At 42.1% G+C, this 21,314-nt stretch overlaps 1 protein-coding gene across 5 annotated transcripts in view; it reads left to right on the top strand.

Moving 5' to 3' along the window:
- Positions 1-21,314, top strand: part of LOC105560566 (synaptotagmin-7) — a 219,939-nt gene that overhangs the window by 176,260 nt on the left and 22,365 nt on the right. Inside the window, exon 2 of one of the 5 annotated variants that reach the window (XM_012009781.1) lies at positions 17,876-18,027. The exons of the other annotated variants lie outside the window; for them this stretch is intronic. Coding sequence (XP_011865171.1) covers positions 17,963-18,027 — 65 coding nt within the window. The 5' untranslated portion in view covers positions 17,876-17,962. The remainder of the gene's footprint in view (positions 1-17,875; positions 18,028-21,314) is intronic. 5 annotated transcript variants of the gene reach the window in all.

Raw genomic sequence — 21,314 nt, 5'->3', positions numbered from 1 at the left:
AGAGAGCGCTATTGCTCGCTAACCGATCGTATCTCCAATAAATTCGTTTTACACGTCTCTCCATAATTCCGCGCAATAATTTTCTGTCCGCGCTCGTGTGCGCGCGCGTGTCGCGCGCACGATCGTATTCCACACCAAAGTTATCTTTGGGGGTGGAATTAAGCGAAACGACGAACCCGCGTGCGCGGCGTGTACGTGTGACTCGATGCGTATGTGCGCAGCGTAATGCGATATCGGGTTTTAGTGGAACATCGAACGGTCGCATTATATCACTTGTAATAATTAGAGACCACCGTTTCACAGATTTCCTTAATTAAATGCATTGCGTGGTGATTATTGAGCGGAAGCCCGAATATATCGGAAGATGCGATGGATGCCGGCTCGCCCGAACTCGTCTATTTTATAGACGCGAGTAGCGTGAATAATAGCGATGTGAAGTAACGTCGAGGTAAAGAGCACTCGGGGGGGGGGGGGGGGGGGAATTATATTATACCTGGGAACAACTCCTATTTGTTTCGCGTTAATTCGAGAAGTGCGAAGCAGAAATGAAAATGTTGTAAGCAAAAGTGTAATCGATAATTCGTTCATCTGTAAAAACTCGGTGCAAATTTCATGACTATAACAAAAGTGCCTCGCGAAATATTATTGGAACTTCTACTCCCCCCCCCGCTTTCTCTCTCTCTCTCTCTCTCTCTCTCTCTCTCTATCTCGCGGATATTACCCGCATATTTACGATGATCGATTTCCTATTGCATAACGGGATTCGATTATAACTTACTGCCGAACGTACCAGATTTATCGTCGGTGCCGTTGCGACGGGGATTCAATCGCGACAGTTTTAAGTAATCTAATCACGGGAAGAGAGTTATCGTATAGCGGCTGCGGTGGGACTGCGAATCGACAGCGGGGATGCATTATCTAATTCGCGCGCGCCGATACGGCGCGCTAATTTCCTATTGCCTTCGAAATGCTCCCGGATGATCGATATCGAGACGCGCCGCGCCGGTGTCCAATGTCACCGGCCGTTGAGGTGATGCTAAAAACGATGACCCACTTGGACCGAGAGGATCCACGTGGCTCGGATAATCGCGAAAATGTTCCGCTCGAAGGACGAGCGTCTCTCCTCCGCGCTACACGAATGCCGACTCTCCGCCTACCGCTTAATCTGTCAGATTTATTTGTAAAATGCGATTAAACGTCCTAAACGACTCTGACGTGAAACTTTACGTCAGATTAAAACGAACAAAAAAAAAACGAGATCTAAGAGTAGTCTCTTATTTTGGTCGCTCGTGCGCGAGTGGATGTTAGTTATCGAGGCATTTACTGGTTGCTATAGGATTAGCGTCGGGATCAAGTGGGATTTAAGTGGAACCGATGTTCCGTTTCTCTGTTCTCGCAGATCCGCATTTTCGCAGCCGTGTTCCCGCGAGTTTAAGCTCCCGCCCTTGCATAAGTTCCGTCCGTATTAAGTAAAAACGCCTATCGCAAGAGCAGGATTATCCCTTTCGATACTTTTCTTTTAGTAGAAAATATAATTGTATGGTATATTTTTTGAAATATATATATATATATATTTTCTACGGGGGGTTGGGAGAAAGAAGACAAGTGAGCGGTAACGCCTTTGCGATTTAAACCCCACCTTTGCGAGCAGGTGAAATACACGCGACGAAATTGCGCTGGTAAACAATATTTTTGTAAAACGTAATGTACAAATGTATTTATGAGGTCTCGCTTTCAACCGAGTTAGAATTCGTGAAATATTCATTGAACTTCCTTAAGTCGCACGATAACGTTTACACGATGCAATTACGAGTAAATTGCAGTCGATAAAAATAATCAAACGGCCGCGTGTCGTTGCATTAAGCCTGGAGTAACGCGCGGTGTAACGGGCGCAACGTGTCTGTTTATTCTTTCTCCGTATTTTGCAGATCAAGGCCGTGCATATAGAGTGTCTCATTACGAGATGAAATTTCAATGATAGATTCTACCATAATTTCGGAGTAGGATTTTCAGCGGAAATTCGATGAGAGGCCATCATTAGCTGCGGCTTCTTCATTCTGGATATTATACATATCTTCGATGGCCAGGCAAATCACATTTTTGGGATGCACGCGATATTAAGAGAAAAACACGATTTCATCGCGTTGTTGATCCTCCATACATGTACACGAGAGCTCTTTGATTTTCAATATTTAATAATTCTGTGAGCATATCTAATGATAGCTATTAAATAATTAACATCTACGAAAGGCAGTTTAAATTATCTCTTTCCCGGCTTTGAGCTGTTAAAACATGTTTGCAAATGCCATTTATCGGCAATTCTTTATAAGCAATATTAATTTGATGAAACGTTTGAATTTATGAAAATGAAACGTGGCAAGCGCATCGATAACATGTTTCTTGTTCGCTTTTAATCGACAATACAACTTAATAAATATCGGATTATTATCTATACCAACGGGGTTTTCTTACAATTCTATCACGCTAAACCATGACCCATCAAGGTTGGCAAAATTTTAATGGACGTCGAAACGTAGAGGAAAGTCCCCTATTATGCGATAGGATCCTACCATCCTACTATGGGATAGCGGGGTTTCTATTAAATTAATAGGCATCATCGGTCGATTCCACCATGAATTTATTGAAGCGAAATCTGTTTGGTGGCAAATCCATTGTTAGATTGTGTAATCGTTGCGAAAAAGCTGCTATCTCATATTAGAAGCCTATCTCATAATAGAGGACTTTCCTCTACTTCACGCATGAACGGATTATCGTAGCAAAAATTTAGCAGACCGTAAACGGAGCGTATTTGGACGTACTGTGTTATGTCACACGCAATGTCGTTTCGTCTCCGACTTGGCATGTTGATTTCCGTCATTTCGATAAATCTGTAGAGCCAACACTGGAAAGGGGGACACATAAACATCGGGGAAATATGTCATTGCAAGAGTAATCGATCGCTTCGGCCATCTGCGAGTTTTCCACAAAGTTCACCCACGGCCATTCGATCCAGACGAAGAAGTGATGTTTGTGAAAGCTCGCGAACGCGATGGCCGCGATAGCCGATACGGCTGGAAGTTTCTTTTGTTCTAAAAGTTACACCCCCGCGCACTCGTATATCAATATGAATACCTTTGCAATACACCACGACGTTTCAAAACACGATAGGTATTGTGTCCCATCGTTATTGAACATAAAATCTCCGTTCTTTGATAAATAAAGGACGCTTTAAGGATATTACGCTGCGCGCTTTGGCCATAAAAATTCTTTAAACACATCTCTTTTGCTTACATCTCAGCAGAAATTGGATGAAAAGACATTCTATATATTTTACTACGAGTTGTGGATGGATAATTTTTTAAAACGTTTATCATACTTTCCCTTTATTTGGGGCAATTTTTTGATTTTAACATTTTTTAAAAATGTTTTTAACACTTTTTAAATTATAAAATGTTAAACGACACTTATTATCCACCTATTTCTTTTGAAAAATCAACACCATTTATGTTACATTGCACAATTATGTTATATTTTTAACCGGATATTTGAAAATAATTTTGTACGGCAGATTATTAAAATATACAACAGTCATACCGGCGCGTGCACTTAGCGACTGTTTTTACCTTCTTTTTTAAACGGTAATTTTTAATGACATTTTTTACTTCGAGTCGTAATGAATATGAAAGAATATGTGGGGCCGACGGATAGAAAAAGAGAGAAGGAGTGAAATTAAAATGCTAAGCGAAAATTTGTCAATTTTCATTAAGAGCGTTTCCAAATTCATCGAAAAATACCGTTATCGTAATTTAGTCGGACCACAGCTAATAGTGATGGGAGGTTTGGAAATTAGCTAGACACCATTAATAATTCCTCGATGAAATTTCAATTTCACGTTCACTTTATAACCAATGCAGGTACGGTCTGCTCTTCATATAAACCAGAAATTCAGGACGATGGTGTGACAGCGAAATTCGATATGTATTTGCGGAAAATGTCGATAGACAGCGGCTTAATTGAAAAATGTATTTTCATTAACGTTCCCGAATATTCATTACTCCCGGCGAATTCGCCGCGGTGCAACTTGCGCGCGGTGGCCTTTTTATTTGTTTCGAATTTCATTCGAAGAACGCGACGACCGCGCTTTGTTCCGAAGCAGGAAATACCGGTGGTGCAGCGCCTCTCCCCCCCCCCTCTCTCCCTCTCTCAGATGACTGAGTTATTTCGTGGCACGAGAAATTAAGGAGCGTAAAAAGTCGCACGGCGGAATCTTAGAAGAGAAATTTCATGTACATAAACGAAAGTTCGCTAGCGAAATTCTGACTTACGAAAATTACTGAATGCACGAGGCTGCGCATATATATTATAATTATTCCTTTCTCTCTCTCTCTCTCTCTCTCTCCCCCCTCCTGTCTCTTCGTGTCTCTCCTTGCCTCTCCGCATCCCTCCCTGTCCCTTCCTGTCCCTTTCTGTCCCTTCCTGTTCCTCTCTGTCCCTCCGCGTCTCTTCGCGTCTCTTCGCGTCTCTCCGTGTCTTTCCGAGTCTCTCCCTGTCTCTTCCTGTCTCCCCCCCCCCTCTCTCTCTCGGCATAGAGATTATACTAAGTATTTTAAGGGCAATTTATTCTATACACAGAAATGTAATATAAAGGCACTTCCCTATTTCATTTAGAATTTGCTTGGTATTAGATTTAAGTTATTTCTCTAAAAGTACTGCTTTTCTACAAAGTATACATACACGCTTCGGTATTTCAATTTCCACGGGCTTGAAAACAGCCTATATCCTATAATCGTGTAAATCACAATAACTATTACGAAAGATGCGCGGGGAAAAAACGATTATTTAAACTTAGAAGATAAAAAATGACAACATGCAGTTATGTATATATATATATATATGAATGCACGTAAAAATGCCAAAGTTATTCGTTTTTGGTGTCAAACTCTCGATCCATTGTACAATGTGAATGTTATACCTGACGACTTCGTTGTTCGTTTGGTCTATATTCCGTTGCGTTGCGTACGTGGAAAAGTATGAAGTGGCATAAAACACGTTCAGCTGTACAAGAAGCAAAGTCACGTCGCGAGGCTCTGAATTTTATATCGGCGTGATCACGATCGGGCACAGCTGCTTGGAGAACTAGGTTGATGCTTGACAAGTGGGACGTAGCTCTTTAATAAGGACGTCATGCGGGTGGGGGAGGGGGAAGGGAAGAAAAAAAAAACTTATATTAACTTCCTCGTTGTGCGGCCGGCGTCTATTTTCTACCGGTCGCCAGAATCGATTATGCATTCAATATCGCAACGTGTCATACCATAGCATAATATGAAAGTAAATTTGTCGGGAAAACTTGCTGTTAAGAAGAGGGGAAATTATTGCAAATTTGCGATATACATACATGCAGCTATACCCGTGTGCGCTTAATAATGCCTTTTTAAATATGCGCGCGTGAATTGCATACACAAATTCTTTTCACGATGAAAATGCCATTTACCATATTTCTTGATAACGTGATATTAATTATAAATACGTGAAAATTTTAATTAACTAACGGTTCTACGTACGGCGAATTAAACTGTTCTAGTTTTACATAATTTCTGTATATACTTTTGCTCTCTTTTCAGCACATTTCATAGTAATTAAAACTGTAAAATTTTAAAACGATCTTAATGGAAATTCCGAGAAATTTTAATTATCACGAGCGAATTAAGATACTTATTTATTTTTTGTTTTGGTACCAACGTAGGAGAGTAAGTTTCGCATTTTGCCAGGAAAAGAGAATAAAACCGCGCGTCTATAAGTTTCGTGAGAAAATTGGATTGATGCTGTCATCACTTTGGCTTTAAATTTTCACGGGGGAATAGACGGAGGTGGAATAGAAGTGAAATATTCCCTTTGTGTGGAACATCAGACGTGCGGTAAACAATACTGGAAAACGACCCTCGTTATTCAGGTCGAGTTGAAAATTTCGTTGTGCGCGATGTATCCTTTCTTAGAGGATTTAAAAAAAAAACGTGCGAAAAAGTGTCGCGAGTTATACGTCTTCGCGAAAAGTTGGTTTTTAACTGAGGATACCGTGTGCGCGCGTAACGTGTCCTAAAGGGTCTTTTGATAAGAGGATAGTGAGGTGACTTTCCAATTCTGCGCGAGACAACCTTTTCATAGCAAATCAAAACGCAACAGTGGTGTCTTAATTTCGGAAATTAAGTCTTCCGGTACATCAAAATTGAGGCAGGAAGATGATAATCTTCCCTCTCTTATATTTCTATCTTGTATATTCTATGCTTGTATTATATTTCCTATATTTATATTTGCGTATATCTCTGTTTTATTTTCTGTTCTAGTCAGATTTGTCTTGATGCCATTTCCTCTTATTTTTTCTAAACTGGTGGACTTTGTAACAACAGTTTGGTTGGTGCCCTACATTTTGCATTACGTCCTATATGTTCTCTCTTTGCTATATCTTATTTCACAATAAGTTAAATTACATTAATTAAAACTAATAAACAATAATAGGCCAATAACAATGAGCATGCAAGGATATTAGAAATAATAAATATATTTAAAGTCAAAATGAAAAAAATTGCGATTTATTATTGAATTAATTTAATTAAATATATGGTATCTAATATAGAATTATTATCTAATATAAAACCATTATCTCATTTATCTGAATAAAATCGTTTAAAACTAATAAACAATAATAGGCCAATAGCAACGAGCACGCCAGGCTATTAGAAATAATAAATATGTTTAAAGTCAAAATGAAAAATTTGCAATTTATTATTGAATTAATTTAATTAAATATATGACATATAATATAAAATCATTATCTAATATAAAATCAATGTCTCATTTATCTGAATAAAATCGTTTAGCTTCTCGTACTAATGGAATTTTTATGGCAGGCATAAATGCGAAGGTACATAATGATGAAAATTGGAATATTATCGAGAGAGAGCGTACATTTTTCACTAATGAAACATCGCCTTGATATTCGATAGGTGATATCGCCTTACTCTCTCGCTGTTATTAAGTAGATCTTCACTCTGTGACCCTATACAATATCTAAATATAGCGCGTACAACGTTTCTGGAACGGAGAAAGCGCGCGATATACCCCCTTCGTAACGTAACGCATACCTTCCCCCCCTCTCTGTCCCCCCCCCCCTCGCGCTTATTGATTTACAAAAGACTCGTTATCCTTCCATCGCAAAGAATCCGCGGATTAACGACGAAACTGGAGCGGGCGAGAGTAATTGAATAGGGGAATCGACGCGGGGACGCTTTACGTGTGTGCACAGGAGAGGGAACCTGTTGCTCGCCTGTCTTCCGGCCGCCTGGCACGCAGGGCGAGCGACTTTTTACTATTCTCGCGGTTGGCGAAAGAAAAGAGGGAGGGAGAAAATGGCGCGTGCTCGTTAAGTTTCCGAGGCGTCGCGACGCGGTCGCCGTAACGGCGGCGTCTTAATTGCCGAAGACTCGCAAACCCTAAAGTCATAATAACCGCGCAAACTTAACGGCGGTCCTCGGTTTCCCCGTCATCCCAGACCTCGCCGTCCCGAGGTATTACGACGGCCCTTGGTCCCACAAGCCCTTACCCCTGGTCCACAATCTTGCTTTAAGTGAGCCTTAAGCCGTAAGAAATTAACCGATCACAGGCATTTATTACCCTCGCTCTTACCTGTCATTGGTTAATTTCTTACGGCTTAAGGCTTACAGTTTACTTAAAGCAAGATTGTGGACCGGGGGTGATTCTCCATTCTCTTTGACGGAAAATTTCGGCGGAAGTCCGTCGAAAGTGCGGCGTCCGCTCGATATTCCCGTGGCGCCGCGCGTGCAAAGGTGAGACGAGGTGTCTTCGAGGCAAGATATAAAAGCGCAGCTCTGAAGTAAGAGCGTGGGGCGAGTGGATGTTCTTCATTCCGTGCGAGGAATCTCTTGCTTTTCACGAAAGGGCCGTTTAGCATCTCAGAGCGCGAACGTGCGATCGCGGGCATCAATAACAAAAAGATGCGAGCGCGTGCGCGAAAGTATGTATGATGCTCCGTTCTCCTCCGGTCTTTCCTCAGCTCGTGGATATAAGCTCGCTTCGTCCGCGAGCACAGTGATGGGCGGAATGGTTGCAACACTTTTTTTAATGAGTTTAGGAATGCGCATTTAGATTCAGATTAACGTTTTCCAAAGTGTGTGCTTTCTGAGGAAAATTTTACTCGGGAAATAGATCGGTTTCGAAATGGCCGCCGAGCGAAATATTCCTCGGGGCAGATATTTTGGAAAACGTAAACCCCTGAATCTAAATACACGTTCCTGAACTCATTAAAAGAAAAAAAAATGTTGCAACCATTCTGTCCATCACTGTACATACGAGTGCCATTCGCACGTGTCCTCCGAGACATGTACTCCATTTCTCTTCGTCTCGCCCTCCATTACAATGAATAGGGGTATATCCTCGGGGAAGTAGGCACTCGGCGTAATAACTTTCGGGCGAGAAAAAATATAACAGCACTAGACCAGGATTTCAGGACTACACCTGGGAACCTCGGGTTGCCGTGCGACTGTTCCTCCTATAATCGAGCCGAGGGGGAAACCGCTGACCAAAATCTTGTACACCAATGCCCACTAATGCCCGGTGGGCATTACTTTATCTCATTATTTTATTTATCTTATTTTACCTTATTTTATCTTTATAATGCTCCAGCAAGGCTTAATACTCCAAAAAATGCCTAGTAATGCCTAGTAATGCCCAGTCGTGCGACTGTTTTTCCTACAATTGAGCCGACGGGGGAAACCGCTGACCAAAATCTTGTACACCAATGCCCACTAATGCCCAGTGGGCATTACTTTATCTCATTATTCTATTTATCTTATTTTATCTTATTTTATCTTTATAATGCTCCAGCAAGGCTTAATACCCCAAAAATGCCTAGTAATGCCCAGTCGTGCGACTGTTTTTCCTACAATTGAGCCGACGGGGGAAACCGCTGACCAAAATCTTGTACGCCAATGTCCACTAATGCCCAGTGGTCATTACTTTATCTCATCACCTTATTTTATCTTATTTATCTTATTTTATCTTCATAATGCCCCAACGAGGCCTAATGCCCAAACGAATGTCCCAAAAAAATGCCTGATAATGCCTAGCAATGCCCAGTAATGCCGCAAATCTGTACACCACAATGTCCCCAGCGGTTCACCCCTCGAATCGAGCTGTCCAGACACCGTCAGGGAAAATTTCCGAGCGCACGGAAACTTTGGCCAACGTCGTCCTGTTCTTGCGGCCGGATGTACTTGAAGTGGCCACACTGTACACCGATATAAGTTTACGCAATCGATCAGAGGAACAAAAATATTTGTCCCCGGAACGACGAGAGGGGCGATATCCCCCCCCCTTTTCTCCTTCCGCTTCTCGTGAAAACGAAGGAATGTTATGCGCGGGTACGTTATGCCGAGGACTTGTTGCGGGGCTGTTCAGGACGGCGGGACGAGAGGTACGATTCTCTCTCCCGAGAGATACTGTACACCGAGACCTGAGCGAGCGGAAAAATTTCGAATCTTTCCGGTCTGATCGATAGCAAGCCAAGCGTGCAGAGTCCGCCGGGGTTCTCTCCCCCCCCCCCTTCCGTCTATGCAAATGTTTACCACGTGCGTCCTGAATTGTTACGGAATTCCGTGAGGGTGGCCGGTGCGGGATATCGATCGGTATCGGACGGCGTTACGTCGAAGGGTATTACGCTTGTCAATAATCGCTTTCGCGAACCGCGCCAATCGCTCGACTTTCGAACGGTGCTCGGTGGGCTCGCGTCTTTGCGGCGCGTTTCCGGAACCAGCGCGTAAACCGCGCAAAACGCCGATCGGAATCGCCGTAAAGCCGCGTCGTCGTCATCGTGCGGGAACGCGACCGCGGTACCGTAACCAGGAGGACGGCTCTGGCCGCGCGAATCCCTTGCGGGAGAACGAATGGCACAAAGGCGGTCGCGCGTATGAACCCCCGTAGTCCAGAATCCGCTGAGCTCCAAACCGGCAAAGCGGAGTTTCGAGCACTGAACGCAAACGCGTGCTCGCATACGCGCGGGATTACGGTCGCGGCCGCCTGTCGACACTCCCACCTGTCGCTACTACAGCCGTGCGGGGGCACGCGAGAAATTAACCCTTCCGATAATCAGACCCGATCCGATCCGATTCGTGTTTGTGCCACGCGAATTCATCGGATCGCCGCTGTCTGTCGCGGTGGCGCGAACCGACCGGGGGACGCGATTCCTCCTCCTGCATCCACCTGTGTGTAGAGGAAGCGATTGGCTTCGGTGGTACGTAGTACGTACGGTTCGCCAGTACCAGACCCGGACGACGGAGAGCTCCGCTCTCTCGTAGTGGTGGTGGCTAGGATCGATCCAACCTCCCTATCTTCCAACCAGCCACCATCCCTCGTCCCGTCGCCCACCGCGGTCGCGTCTTCTCTCTCTCTCTCTCTCTCTCTCTCTCTCTCTCTCTCTCTCTCTCTCTCCCCCCCCCTCTCTGTCTTTCTGTCTATCTATCTATCTGTCTATCTATGTATATCTCTATCTCTCTCTCTCTCTCTTTTGCTCTTTCTCTCCGTTGCCTCAATGTGAACAGCCCGACGTGTAGCGCGTACCATCTCGAGTCCGGTCATTCGTTTGCCCGGCCCCTAGATTCCGCAGATTTTTTTCCCGATCGATGATACCTCGTGGGACGAGCTCTTCGCGCCAGTTATGCGTAACGCACCGGTCTGGCCGCGTGCAGAGTGCTCGTTTTTCGATATTTATTGGGCAGCACGTCGATGCATGCACGAGAGGGCTGGAATATATTCAGCCCCGGAGTATGAATAAATCGATTGTATCGCATGTTGCGCTCCGTGTTAAGCGCCCCGAAATGCTCCAACACGTGAAGACACGGTCGTACGTATGCCGTGCAATTTCGCGAGCTTAATTTGATTTTTGACCGACAGACTCTCTCGATGAATATTGACCTGTCAGTCGAGTATCGTAATGTACGCACGGGAAAAAAAGTGTGTAGTTAAAAACCGCATGTGGTAATTAAATTTCGGTTGTAAAATATGGGCAGTTAATATTTAGTTGTGATAGCTAATATACTTTGCTACTGTGCCTGTTGCATCAGGTGCGACGACACCTGTGGTGTAGAAATTTATAGTTGACGCAGCAGAATGGTTTTAGCAAATCATGATTAGCAACGGTAGCAAGCTTTTTCTTCACAATCATGTTAATGAAGGCTCTGTGTGAGAACAATAGCGAGTTAAGGGCAATAAGAGCCTTTGACAAATTTTTAATACGGCATTTAAAGGTGTTTTCACATAGGCGGAAATAAACAAGGGCACACCAATTTGTCTTTTTGAGTGTTAAATATCGACAAATTTAATTAACGTCAGACGTTTCGGTTACTAAAGGTAACCCTTTTCAATGACAGTTTTTCAATACGTAAAGAAGTTTTAACCGCAAATTTAAAACGCAACGCCGGTTATCATGTCGGTTACCGAGGTTAGATATATTTAATACTCAGAAAGACAAATTGGTGTGTTCTTGTTCATTATCGTATTAAAAATTTGTTCAAAGGCTCTTATCGCCCGGATCTTAACTCACTATTTTCTCTTCAGTGCGAGAAATCGAGGGACTTGATGTTCTTCTGCCGAAGCTCTCGGAAGGCTTGCAGCTCGCGTTGAACTTCACCAGTTTTTGTTAGAAGCTAACCGCAGCCAGGCGGTTGCGCGAAACTTTCAGTTATCTCTAAATTCACTCATTACCCGCTTCGCGCTGTGCCGTGGTATGCCACGCCTCCAGGTAGTTCCCATTAAGGTATTCGATACCTGCCGCCCGACTCGAACGTGCCAGCGATATATCCAGCATGCGGGGAATCGCGTGAATGTACAAGATTCTCAGTCGGTTCGCTTTAATACCGCGCTGTCTAGACAGTGGTTCGCTTGTTAATTAAATATATTCCGGACAATCCTCCCGAGAACCCGAGAAGTATTATCGCCGTTATAGATTAGATACGCCGGGAAAGTTAACGGACGCGTCAGCTGGTTTGTCACTTGCGTCGCAAACAGACAATGGTAACTTCATTCACGATTCCCGTCGGCTACTAGTAACCTTTGACTCGCGCTTTCTAATCCCAGGCCGCTTCATCTAACTTTGACGGATCTGACTCTAATGAAGCTATCCCGATTAATCTTAATCCCATTAATAGATTAGATACAAAATCGTTGCAAGGCTGAAAGGCCAAGAGATGAGATAACTTCCGGGCTGAATACCGTCTTGTGAAACTTTATCTGCTTCGACTGATTGAATAATTGAATCCGCCCTACAACAAAGTCCGATGTTTGTAGTTCGCGAGCTGGAACTTTTGCATTACTCGAGGAGAAAGTCACGATTACAATAGCATGGATACAGCGATCGAGTAAAATGCGAGAGGCAGAAGCGGAAATTTTTATTTCAAGCAGAACATTTGTCGCACTCCATTGTACGCCGCATAACTTCTCATATCTTAGAAATTATATTTAGCAAACGATTATTATATCTCTTGCGTCCTGTGTCGTGAGTTGTTATGATAATTACATCGGTTGATAACGTGACATTTTTCTTCGCTGGTGGCGTATTAGCATTCCCGTACCGCTACGCGTTCTTAAAGTGTTTCCAAGCACGGAACGGACGTTATTCACTTGTAGCACTTGATGTCTCGATAGCGAGGTATTTCTGTCTACGGGCGCGCGATAATAAAAAGGAATAATTACTTTAACGCCCCCGAGGGGAGCGTGACATTCGTTCTGTGCAAATAGATAATATTTGCAACTTCACGAACTGCCGCAATCTCGGCTGCGCCCTCACAATTTGAATGTTAATTCGCGCCACGACGGTGCTCCTGATATCGATATTCGGCTGCATTTCGAACATGTAAATAATAAACGTACCGTACGCCTGTCTGTAGCTTCTGCTGGAGCTTCGTTTGAATCCGACTAGCTATCTATATTAAAATCTTAGTTCTGGAATCGCATCGGGCACGAACTTCGTAGAATTCTTACCCTTAATTTCGAGCAGCCGGAAACGATCGGAGGAAGACGGCTCTGCATAACTTGAAGGAATTTACATTGTGCTCGTACATTCCGGGATACGAAAGAAGTAAGTTTAATGCGAGAGAGAGAGAGAGAGAGAGAGAGAGAGAGAGGGGGGGGGGGGAGCCTTGCGCGATGCCTGAATTAATAATTTGTCTCTTCAAACTTTCTGCCGATTGCTTATCCTGCGCGTCAGATTTCCATCTGCAAGGATACAAACGCAGAAATAGAAAATTAGCAGAGAAAAAGTTAATTGAGAAACTTGAACTCGCGCCGCGCGTGATGGGTTGTTTCTTATTTCGCGTTTGGACCGCGCGCGTTCTCGACTTCCGTCCGGATCTCGCGTTAGATCGGGAACAGAGATCCGCGACGTTAGACAGAAGTGCACGCCAAAACGCAACGCTGAATTTTAAAAATCGCGTCCGTACCAAAATCGAGACATTATGTATCAAAGTCACTCGTATAGTAAACGCAAAACGTGTTCTGCGGGGATATTTTCATTTATTGTGATAGAAATTGTTTATGTATTTTGCCAGGAAACTAATCTATGATGCATAATAATATTAGAAATGATATATTACAAGATAGGGATATACGTAGCCGTACACCGTTTATGCACGGAAAGACCGGCTAAGGCAAAGATAACTAAAATGAAAATGTTGCCGTATAAATAGTAGGGGCATCTACATTGTTTTGCGTTGCAAAATTCACTAAGTTTGCTGCACAAGGCGCATGCGGTTGTCTCCGCTACTTATGGGTATGACAACCACAGATATAGCCGTCCCAAATATTATTAACCGTTCATTGGGGTTGCGCCAACCCTAATTAGACATGTGGTGACCATATCGGTCTCTCCGTGTGCGTAATTGCAATTCGAAATTCTCCAGCTGACGATATTTCGAAGCGTGTCGGCCAATACATTCGCAAGCGCAACATTATTCGAGCTTCGTTTTACACAAAGCGTGCTGGTGTACGTGTATACATACAAGACGCAGAGCTGCGTTAATTACGTAGTGTGTATAATTTACGCTAAAAGTCGCGAGGTAGGGAGACGGTCGCGCTATACGGAAAGAAAACCGAACGTGGGCGAAAGCATTTGGCTACTCTGGGGAAAAAAAGACAGCAATCCATTTTGGGGCTCGCAATTAGTAATCGAATTATTTAGATTGCTCGTATCTCTACTCTGGAAAAAATTTTGACCGTTTTCTTTGCAGTTAAGCAACTCAACATTTCGGTTAGTGTCTCTTGAGTGAAAATGATCTTTGCGTTACTAAATATCGACTAATTGAGAACTAATTGAGAGAATTGATTCGTGTTACTTGAAAATCGTGGATATAGATAGAATGGCTAGTTTTAGTTACGCGGGGTAAAATTCGTAAAAGATTAGAGTCACGAGCAATCCAAATAACTCGATTACTAATTGTGGGCCCCAAAACGGGTTGCTAACTGTCTTTTCCTTTTCCCAGAGTACGATTACAGCCGATGAACGTTCTTAATGTCTCAACTTCGTTCCGCGGGAAGTTCCTGCTTCCGGACAAAACTCGCGCACTCCCGTGCTTCCCAGCCGTTTCCCATTGTTGCGGTCGCGCGGTGGACCACGAAAGCTGCAGCGGAAAAAGTTCGCCTTACTTTGTCATTATATCGAGCCAAGAAAGTTGCCGTCGACGTTCGTTAGCGCGCTCGCCGCCGCGTACGCCTCGCTAAATTGCCTGTTGAAACTCATTAAAACAGTTTCGCACACACACACGACGCGCGTGTATAATCGTTAAAAGCGCGGAGTCGTTATTAAATATTGGCGCAAACGAGGCGCCGCGTCGGCGAAATGCGATATTTCGCTAGTTTAACCGTGACTTAATCGTGTCACCGTCAATTACAGCACGTGCGGCAAGATGTGTCCCGCAAATTTGCGTTACCCCTTTCGAACAAGCGCGAACGGTCCTTCCGTCCGGGTATCTCCGTAAATACCGCTCTTTTAATTAAGCGAAGCCTTTTAATTACGCCCTTCCGGATAGGAGAGGAAAATAACCGTATTCTTAAATCCTTTTGTTCTTCGGAAACAACACAGTGTTTTATGGAATAAGAATTTCGCTCCTTTCACTTATTCCTTCGGTGCAAAAAGGATGATTTATGCATCCACGCTCCGCGAGAAGTGTAACACATACGCGCGCGCGCACACACGAAAATATCCTCGAAAATTTTTATCTGAAATGTCAGATCGTTTTAGATCTCTTCATGTTTTATGCAAAGCTCTGGATATTTGTCTGTATGTGAAAGCGTGCATGCGGATGCGTTCTTTGTGATGAAATGTTTAAAAATCCATCATTATCATATTAAAAAGGACTTCACAGCCACGTGTAGCGCGCGAGCTCCTATCCGCATGACGTCGCCAGATGTCCGCGATAAATATGACGTTGCTCTTTTATCGCTGTCGTGATGTGCGATATTTTCCGGCCGCAATTGGTGTCACCGCATGCTCACCTTGTCCGCGAGCGTTCGTAAATCATTTTCGTATCTCGCGCGCGCTAACCGATTTCGTCGAAATCCTGCGTTACGATTAGCGAAAGACGTTTTATAATTCAATCTTGATTTTCTTCCCTCTAAAAATATCACCGTGTAAATCTCGACGCGCGAGGCTGCTCTGGGGGGGAAAAAAAGACAGACACCCATTTTGGAGCCCACGATTCGTAATCGAATTATTTGGATTGTTCGTAACACTAGTCTTTTACGAATTTTACCCCGCGTAACTAAAAATCGCAATTAGCTATTTTATCTATATCCACGATTTTTAAGTAATACTAATTAATTCTCTCAATTAGTTCCGTCGATATTCAGTAACGCAAAGATAATTTTCACTTAAGAGGCACTAACCGAGATGTTAAGTTGCCTAACTGCACTGACAAAATAATTTTTTTAAACTAAGTAAACATATTTACTTAAAATTATTTTTTTTACTGAAGTAAATATTTATTTTATTTAAATAAAAATATCAAATTTCAAGTAAATCTATGTATTATATTAAGTAAATTAATTTAAATCATTACATTTTCCACATTCAAATAAAGATTTCGTGAAATAAAGAATATTATTTGTTAAATGAAATCACTGTTTTTGTCAAATAAAAAATGCAATTTTCTTTGCTGTGAAATTTATATCTTGGTAAACATTTTATAGAATTAAAGTAAACTTTTTAAATTTTAAATTATCTGCTGTTTGATATTTAATAAGTTCTTAAATTAAAGAAGTGCATGCGTCAATTTGTTTATTATTTTTTAAATTTAAGTTAATAAGCTATTAGGAGCCACCTAATGAATAATTTTCTTGAGTAAAGTAATATTAAAAAATTTTTTTAATTCATTTTTTTAATTAATAAAAAAATAAAATAAAATTTTAAATTTTAAATAAAAAGGAATTAAAATTTTTTTTTCAGTGTACCAAAAACTTCCCCAGAGTAGAATTGCGAACAATTCAAATAATTCGATCACTAATTGTGGGCCCCAAAATGGGTTGCTATCTTTTTTTCCCAGAGTGGTCCGAAAAGTTTGTGCTTAAACGATCAGCCGCTCGATTGGATTTCAATTTATGTCGCGCCGATGTCGGGGTTGACCGCAGGCCGTAATAATTCACAAAAGATAGCGAATTCTCGTTATTCCGTTTGTTTAATTTAATGAGGGACGCGTACCTAATGATTTGGCGTCATGACTGCAACATTTAATGAAGTTACTCCCTATCGGTCAATAATTGCGGGCATAACGTTAATGTTATCTGCCGCACAATCGATGAAAATGCACCGTGTTTGTCGATTCGTGCGTTAAACAGCCGCATAACTGATTGTCCGACATGTATTATGCGAACTAATTGTCCAGTCTCTGCTTGGCTCTGTCGTAGTGCCCGTTACAAAATACAGTGTAACAATACAATACGATACAATGCATCGTAGATTTTATTAATCTCTAGAGTGAACCGCGCCATTGTGATCGTGCAGATTAAAATTTAATAATTAACCGTATTGGCGTGATATTTCAGCTAGTTTAATGATCGCCCGCATTTTTCCGATTCCCATCGTTGCGAATCACGGCCAAATTTTTCACATAGAATTTCGCACGCGCGAATAAGAGCACAATTCTTCGTCCGCGTATACGGTGTGCCTGACAGTCCGTGAGCGCGTAATAATTAAAATTAAGAAGGGAGGGAGTCGTTATTTCCCGCAGTTTCTCGATTTTATACATTATATATTTCCGTAATTAGATAAAAGGGGGGGAGAGAGAGAGAAAGAGAGAGAGAATAAAATTTTCTTAGAAGAGAGAATTAACCGAAGTACGTAAAGGTTACTGAAGAAAATGGCTTTTTTGCCGTACGGTAGCTCCGAGACTTCCCCTCGTCGAAAATGCTTCATTTAAACTCCCTTGTAAACTGCAAAATTAACGATGTCTCATTACTAGAAGAGCTGATATCAAATTTCGCGCTAATCGGATTATACGGCAAACGTGAGAATTTTACAATACACAACGAAAATTTGATAGAGCACACATTTGACGTATAATCCACGTTTACCCTCGGAATTTGACATCCGCGCTTTGGCATCCAGGTGAGGGATTAACATCTCTATGAAATCTACATCTGTACACACGGTAAATAATAAGAGAAAGAGCAGCATCGGTCGATCGCCCCGTCGCGCTTTATTTTGTCGCAAACTTAGCGATTTTGCGCAAACGTACGGGACGGTGTATCGTTAACGAAGTATTAACGTCGAGAGTGGTGCGAGAGTCGCTCGAAATGTGCGTCAAATTCACCTCGTCAGGTTCGCGGACTGGATTTTCCATGAAAGTACTAGCAACCTCTAGTGAGATTAGATTAGTTGATTGAGATTCGTTGGAACGTGAAAATTATGTGGGCCGCAGTGTCAAGATCGTTGGAGATACTCGTTGCCTTCTTCGAATACTACACTACCAGGTAAGGATCTCGTCTACGTGTGTGTATAGCTATATACGTGTTTCTGCGACGACGAGCGAGTAGCATTCAGCCGCGAGGTAATATAAGGCTATAAGTGTACATTTAGAGACAGACGTGTATATAGACAGCGCAGTAGAAATTTCTACAGTTCGTTGCCTGCGATAATAGAAGAACCTATAGATCGAGGATATAGAAGAGCCTGCAACGCGCGCACGAATTAGCGACATTAGGGATGATTAAGATAATTGCGACGTTATAATTAAATCCACCTTGTATCGATAAAAATTTTACAGAACCTGACGTACAGCATTGAAATTAAAAATTTCACAAAACATGACGTATAACATCGACGCTCTCGTCACTCGTACACGAAACGAGAATTTCTTTCTTTCTTCTCGAATTTAATTACATTAAATTTTACATATATGATACTCGTAATGGAAAGCAGATTATGGGTTGGCGTTTGAGGCTGCTGAGGGATTAAAAGTAAAAGGCTTAATTACTGCCCGCATAGATATATTAATTATCATAATTAACGTGCGTACCTACACGTGGAATAGTAATTATTATTATTTTTTAATTATTTATACCTTTCGCTGGTGCGGTGTTATTATTTTTGGCACGATGTCCGGCACGTAGCGTATATCTGCCACTTTTTAAGCGCAGTGCTGTATATTCTTTTCTTTAATAGACATGGTCAGTATCATGTACAGAGCCGGGCGGTTTGTCTTTCATAAAACGTGACCTTCCCTCGAAACGGTTTTCTCGGACATAAACACGGCGAAATAGCGTCGCGCAGAAAAGATGCATAAAAGCCTTTTCAGCGTCTTTCATGCTTTTCGCGTCGACGTGACAGTTTTAGAGCTCCGGAAAAACGCAGCGGTAGGGTTAAGGGCCACGGGAGCGCAGTGTATCAGCGTGAGAATGTTCGCCGCGCATCGATGGCCCTCAAGGACGTCCCGTCGAGCGCGAAAAATTTCGGAATATGCATTCGGGACCTACGTCTCGGTGGCCGTCCTCGATTTGAAAATATTCGGGCAGAGCAGCCGAAACGTTCTCGTGACACTTGGAGAGGCGTCGCAAAATGGCAAGCCGTCGCTCGCGTTTCCAGTATTTTCAGTGCCTTTTCGCGACGACAGGAGCAATTTCTGCTCTTTTGCCAAGCGTCGTAAACGCTCTCGACCTAATACAAAACAAGAGTGAGAAAACTAGCGAATCCGCGCCATTTGCACACTCGGCTGACACAATATTTTTTATTTATTGAAACGATCAGCGCCGCAATAACGTCGTATATTTTGCGAATTTGTGTTGTTGGCAAGGGGGGGGGGGATTAGAGTGATTTTGAAATAAAATAAGACACCTGATCCCGAGAATCCTCGTTTCTCACCGCGTAAAATATCCTCACTTTTTATGGCACGTAGTATCGCAGGAAGAATTTGTTCCCTTTAAAAAGACGCAAATGTCGTAATTAGAAAATATGCTTTTTTTCCGGCTCGCGTCTCTATTACAATTTCAAGTCAAGATGTTCAAGTTGGAGAGTTGCAGAACAATTCCTGCATTAGCCTAATTAAATTTATTTCGTGGCGAACAAACGTAAGACGCAATTTACGCCGCGGTCTTTCTATTTTGTGTTCCAACGTTACACTGGGAGATATTTGGTGAACGCTTTAGGAACTGTACGACGTTTGTGGTGGCAGCGTTGCAATAATGCAACAGAAATGTTAAGGTAACGTCGCCGGTATGTCCACGATTCAGCAACAGATTGGATACACACGCACGTACTGGAATGATAACGCCGTTAAATTAATCACGTATTGTCGCCGAAACACGTTAGGGAATTAACGGACGGGTGACGCGGTGAATCGAAATCGGCAACTCGAATTTACATCAACTAACGAGTCAAAATGATTGTTTATTATAACTTAATTTTTTTTCTATATCGGTTAAAACATTCCATGTGAAATGCAAAGCGACTTACGAAATTTAATCTACCGCTTTTATCAAATTTAATTGTGTTAAATTTCAGCAAAATTTAATATAGGAGATGCGTATCGTAATTAAAAAGTACGAGAGAGGTATTTAAAGATTTTAATAAAAGAAAGAGACATAAGATATGCAGGGAGGTAATACTATCGATGACACAATATTACCGATAATTTTGTTTTCTCAATCTTTCTTTATGATTACGATGGAGGGATTTAATTCTCCTTAGATCTTATTAAAGTTCTATTCTACGACGTTCTCTCTTTATCATCCCGTTGCTTTAATATTTCCAACTTAATAAATTTCTCTAAGATTGCTTTAACCGACCTAAATGTTTGATGTAGAACCCGATGTGGAGTCTGCAAGCACAAAAATTTCTGTTTTAATTTATCTCGGTAATATATTTAAGCCTAATTAGTTTTTGAAATAATTTCGCTCCCCACGAAGCGTCCCGGAGATATTTTTCAGCGAGGATTAATACGTGACTTTTTCTCGGACGGAGCGTAACGAGACGCGATAAATTGAACTCGATCGCAGATTGTAGAATAAAAATTTTTTTAGTGGAATTTCACTTTAATAAAAATTATACTACACAGCAGCCAGCGTATATCCAATTAATTATTCACTTTGAATCAATTCATTTTGTGTGTTTTACGATGTGTTCGCCGCTCGTTCTTCACATCAAGTTAAATCGAGTGTGGCAAAAGAGCGGCGGCGTATGCGCGCCATTTTCGTTCTTATATTGTACTCCACTTGTAACTTTATCGATTAACCTGTAGAGTGTACGTGTGAGGGTACTACACGCACGCGTTATTAATTCGTGGAACACCATGTTGTGGTATCTGACGAAACAATATGAGCCACTTTAATGTTTCATATACGAGAGGATCGTACATTATTATTCTTACCTTTTTACACAGTTCTTTTTATAACTTATCCAAAATACCTTATATCATTTAATTTCCCCAGAATCGACACACGATATTTCTGGTACATTCCAGACAGGACGGAAAACGTGTGCGAGAGAATCTTTTCGTATAAAAAAAAATTCTGATTTAAAACAAAAAGATATATTCTGAAGCTTGAGAAGGGCTAATGGAAGAACGATTAGTCTTCGTGAAATGCTTATTACATTAAGGGGATGCTGGAGTGGTTTGATTTACCGACAGAGTCGCATACAGTTTTTGGAGGTATGTAAAGAAACGTAACCTCAATATGTCATATTATACAGGGTGTGTCCTAATACCCGTATGTCCCGTAGATGGTAGATAGACCGGGGCAAACTGAATAGAAAAGGGTAATTA

Source organism: Vollenhovia emeryi, unplaced genomic scaffold (assembly GCF_000949405.1).
Source record: "Vollenhovia emeryi isolate VEMERY1.0 unplaced genomic scaffold, V.emery_V1.0 DF939227.1, whole genome shotgun sequence".
Taxonomy (NCBI): Eukaryota; Metazoa; Arthropoda; class Insecta; order Hymenoptera; family Formicidae; genus Vollenhovia; species Vollenhovia emeryi.
The sequence above is the reverse complement of the archived record's forward strand: the minus strand, read 5'-3'. Positions and strand labels throughout refer to the sequence as shown.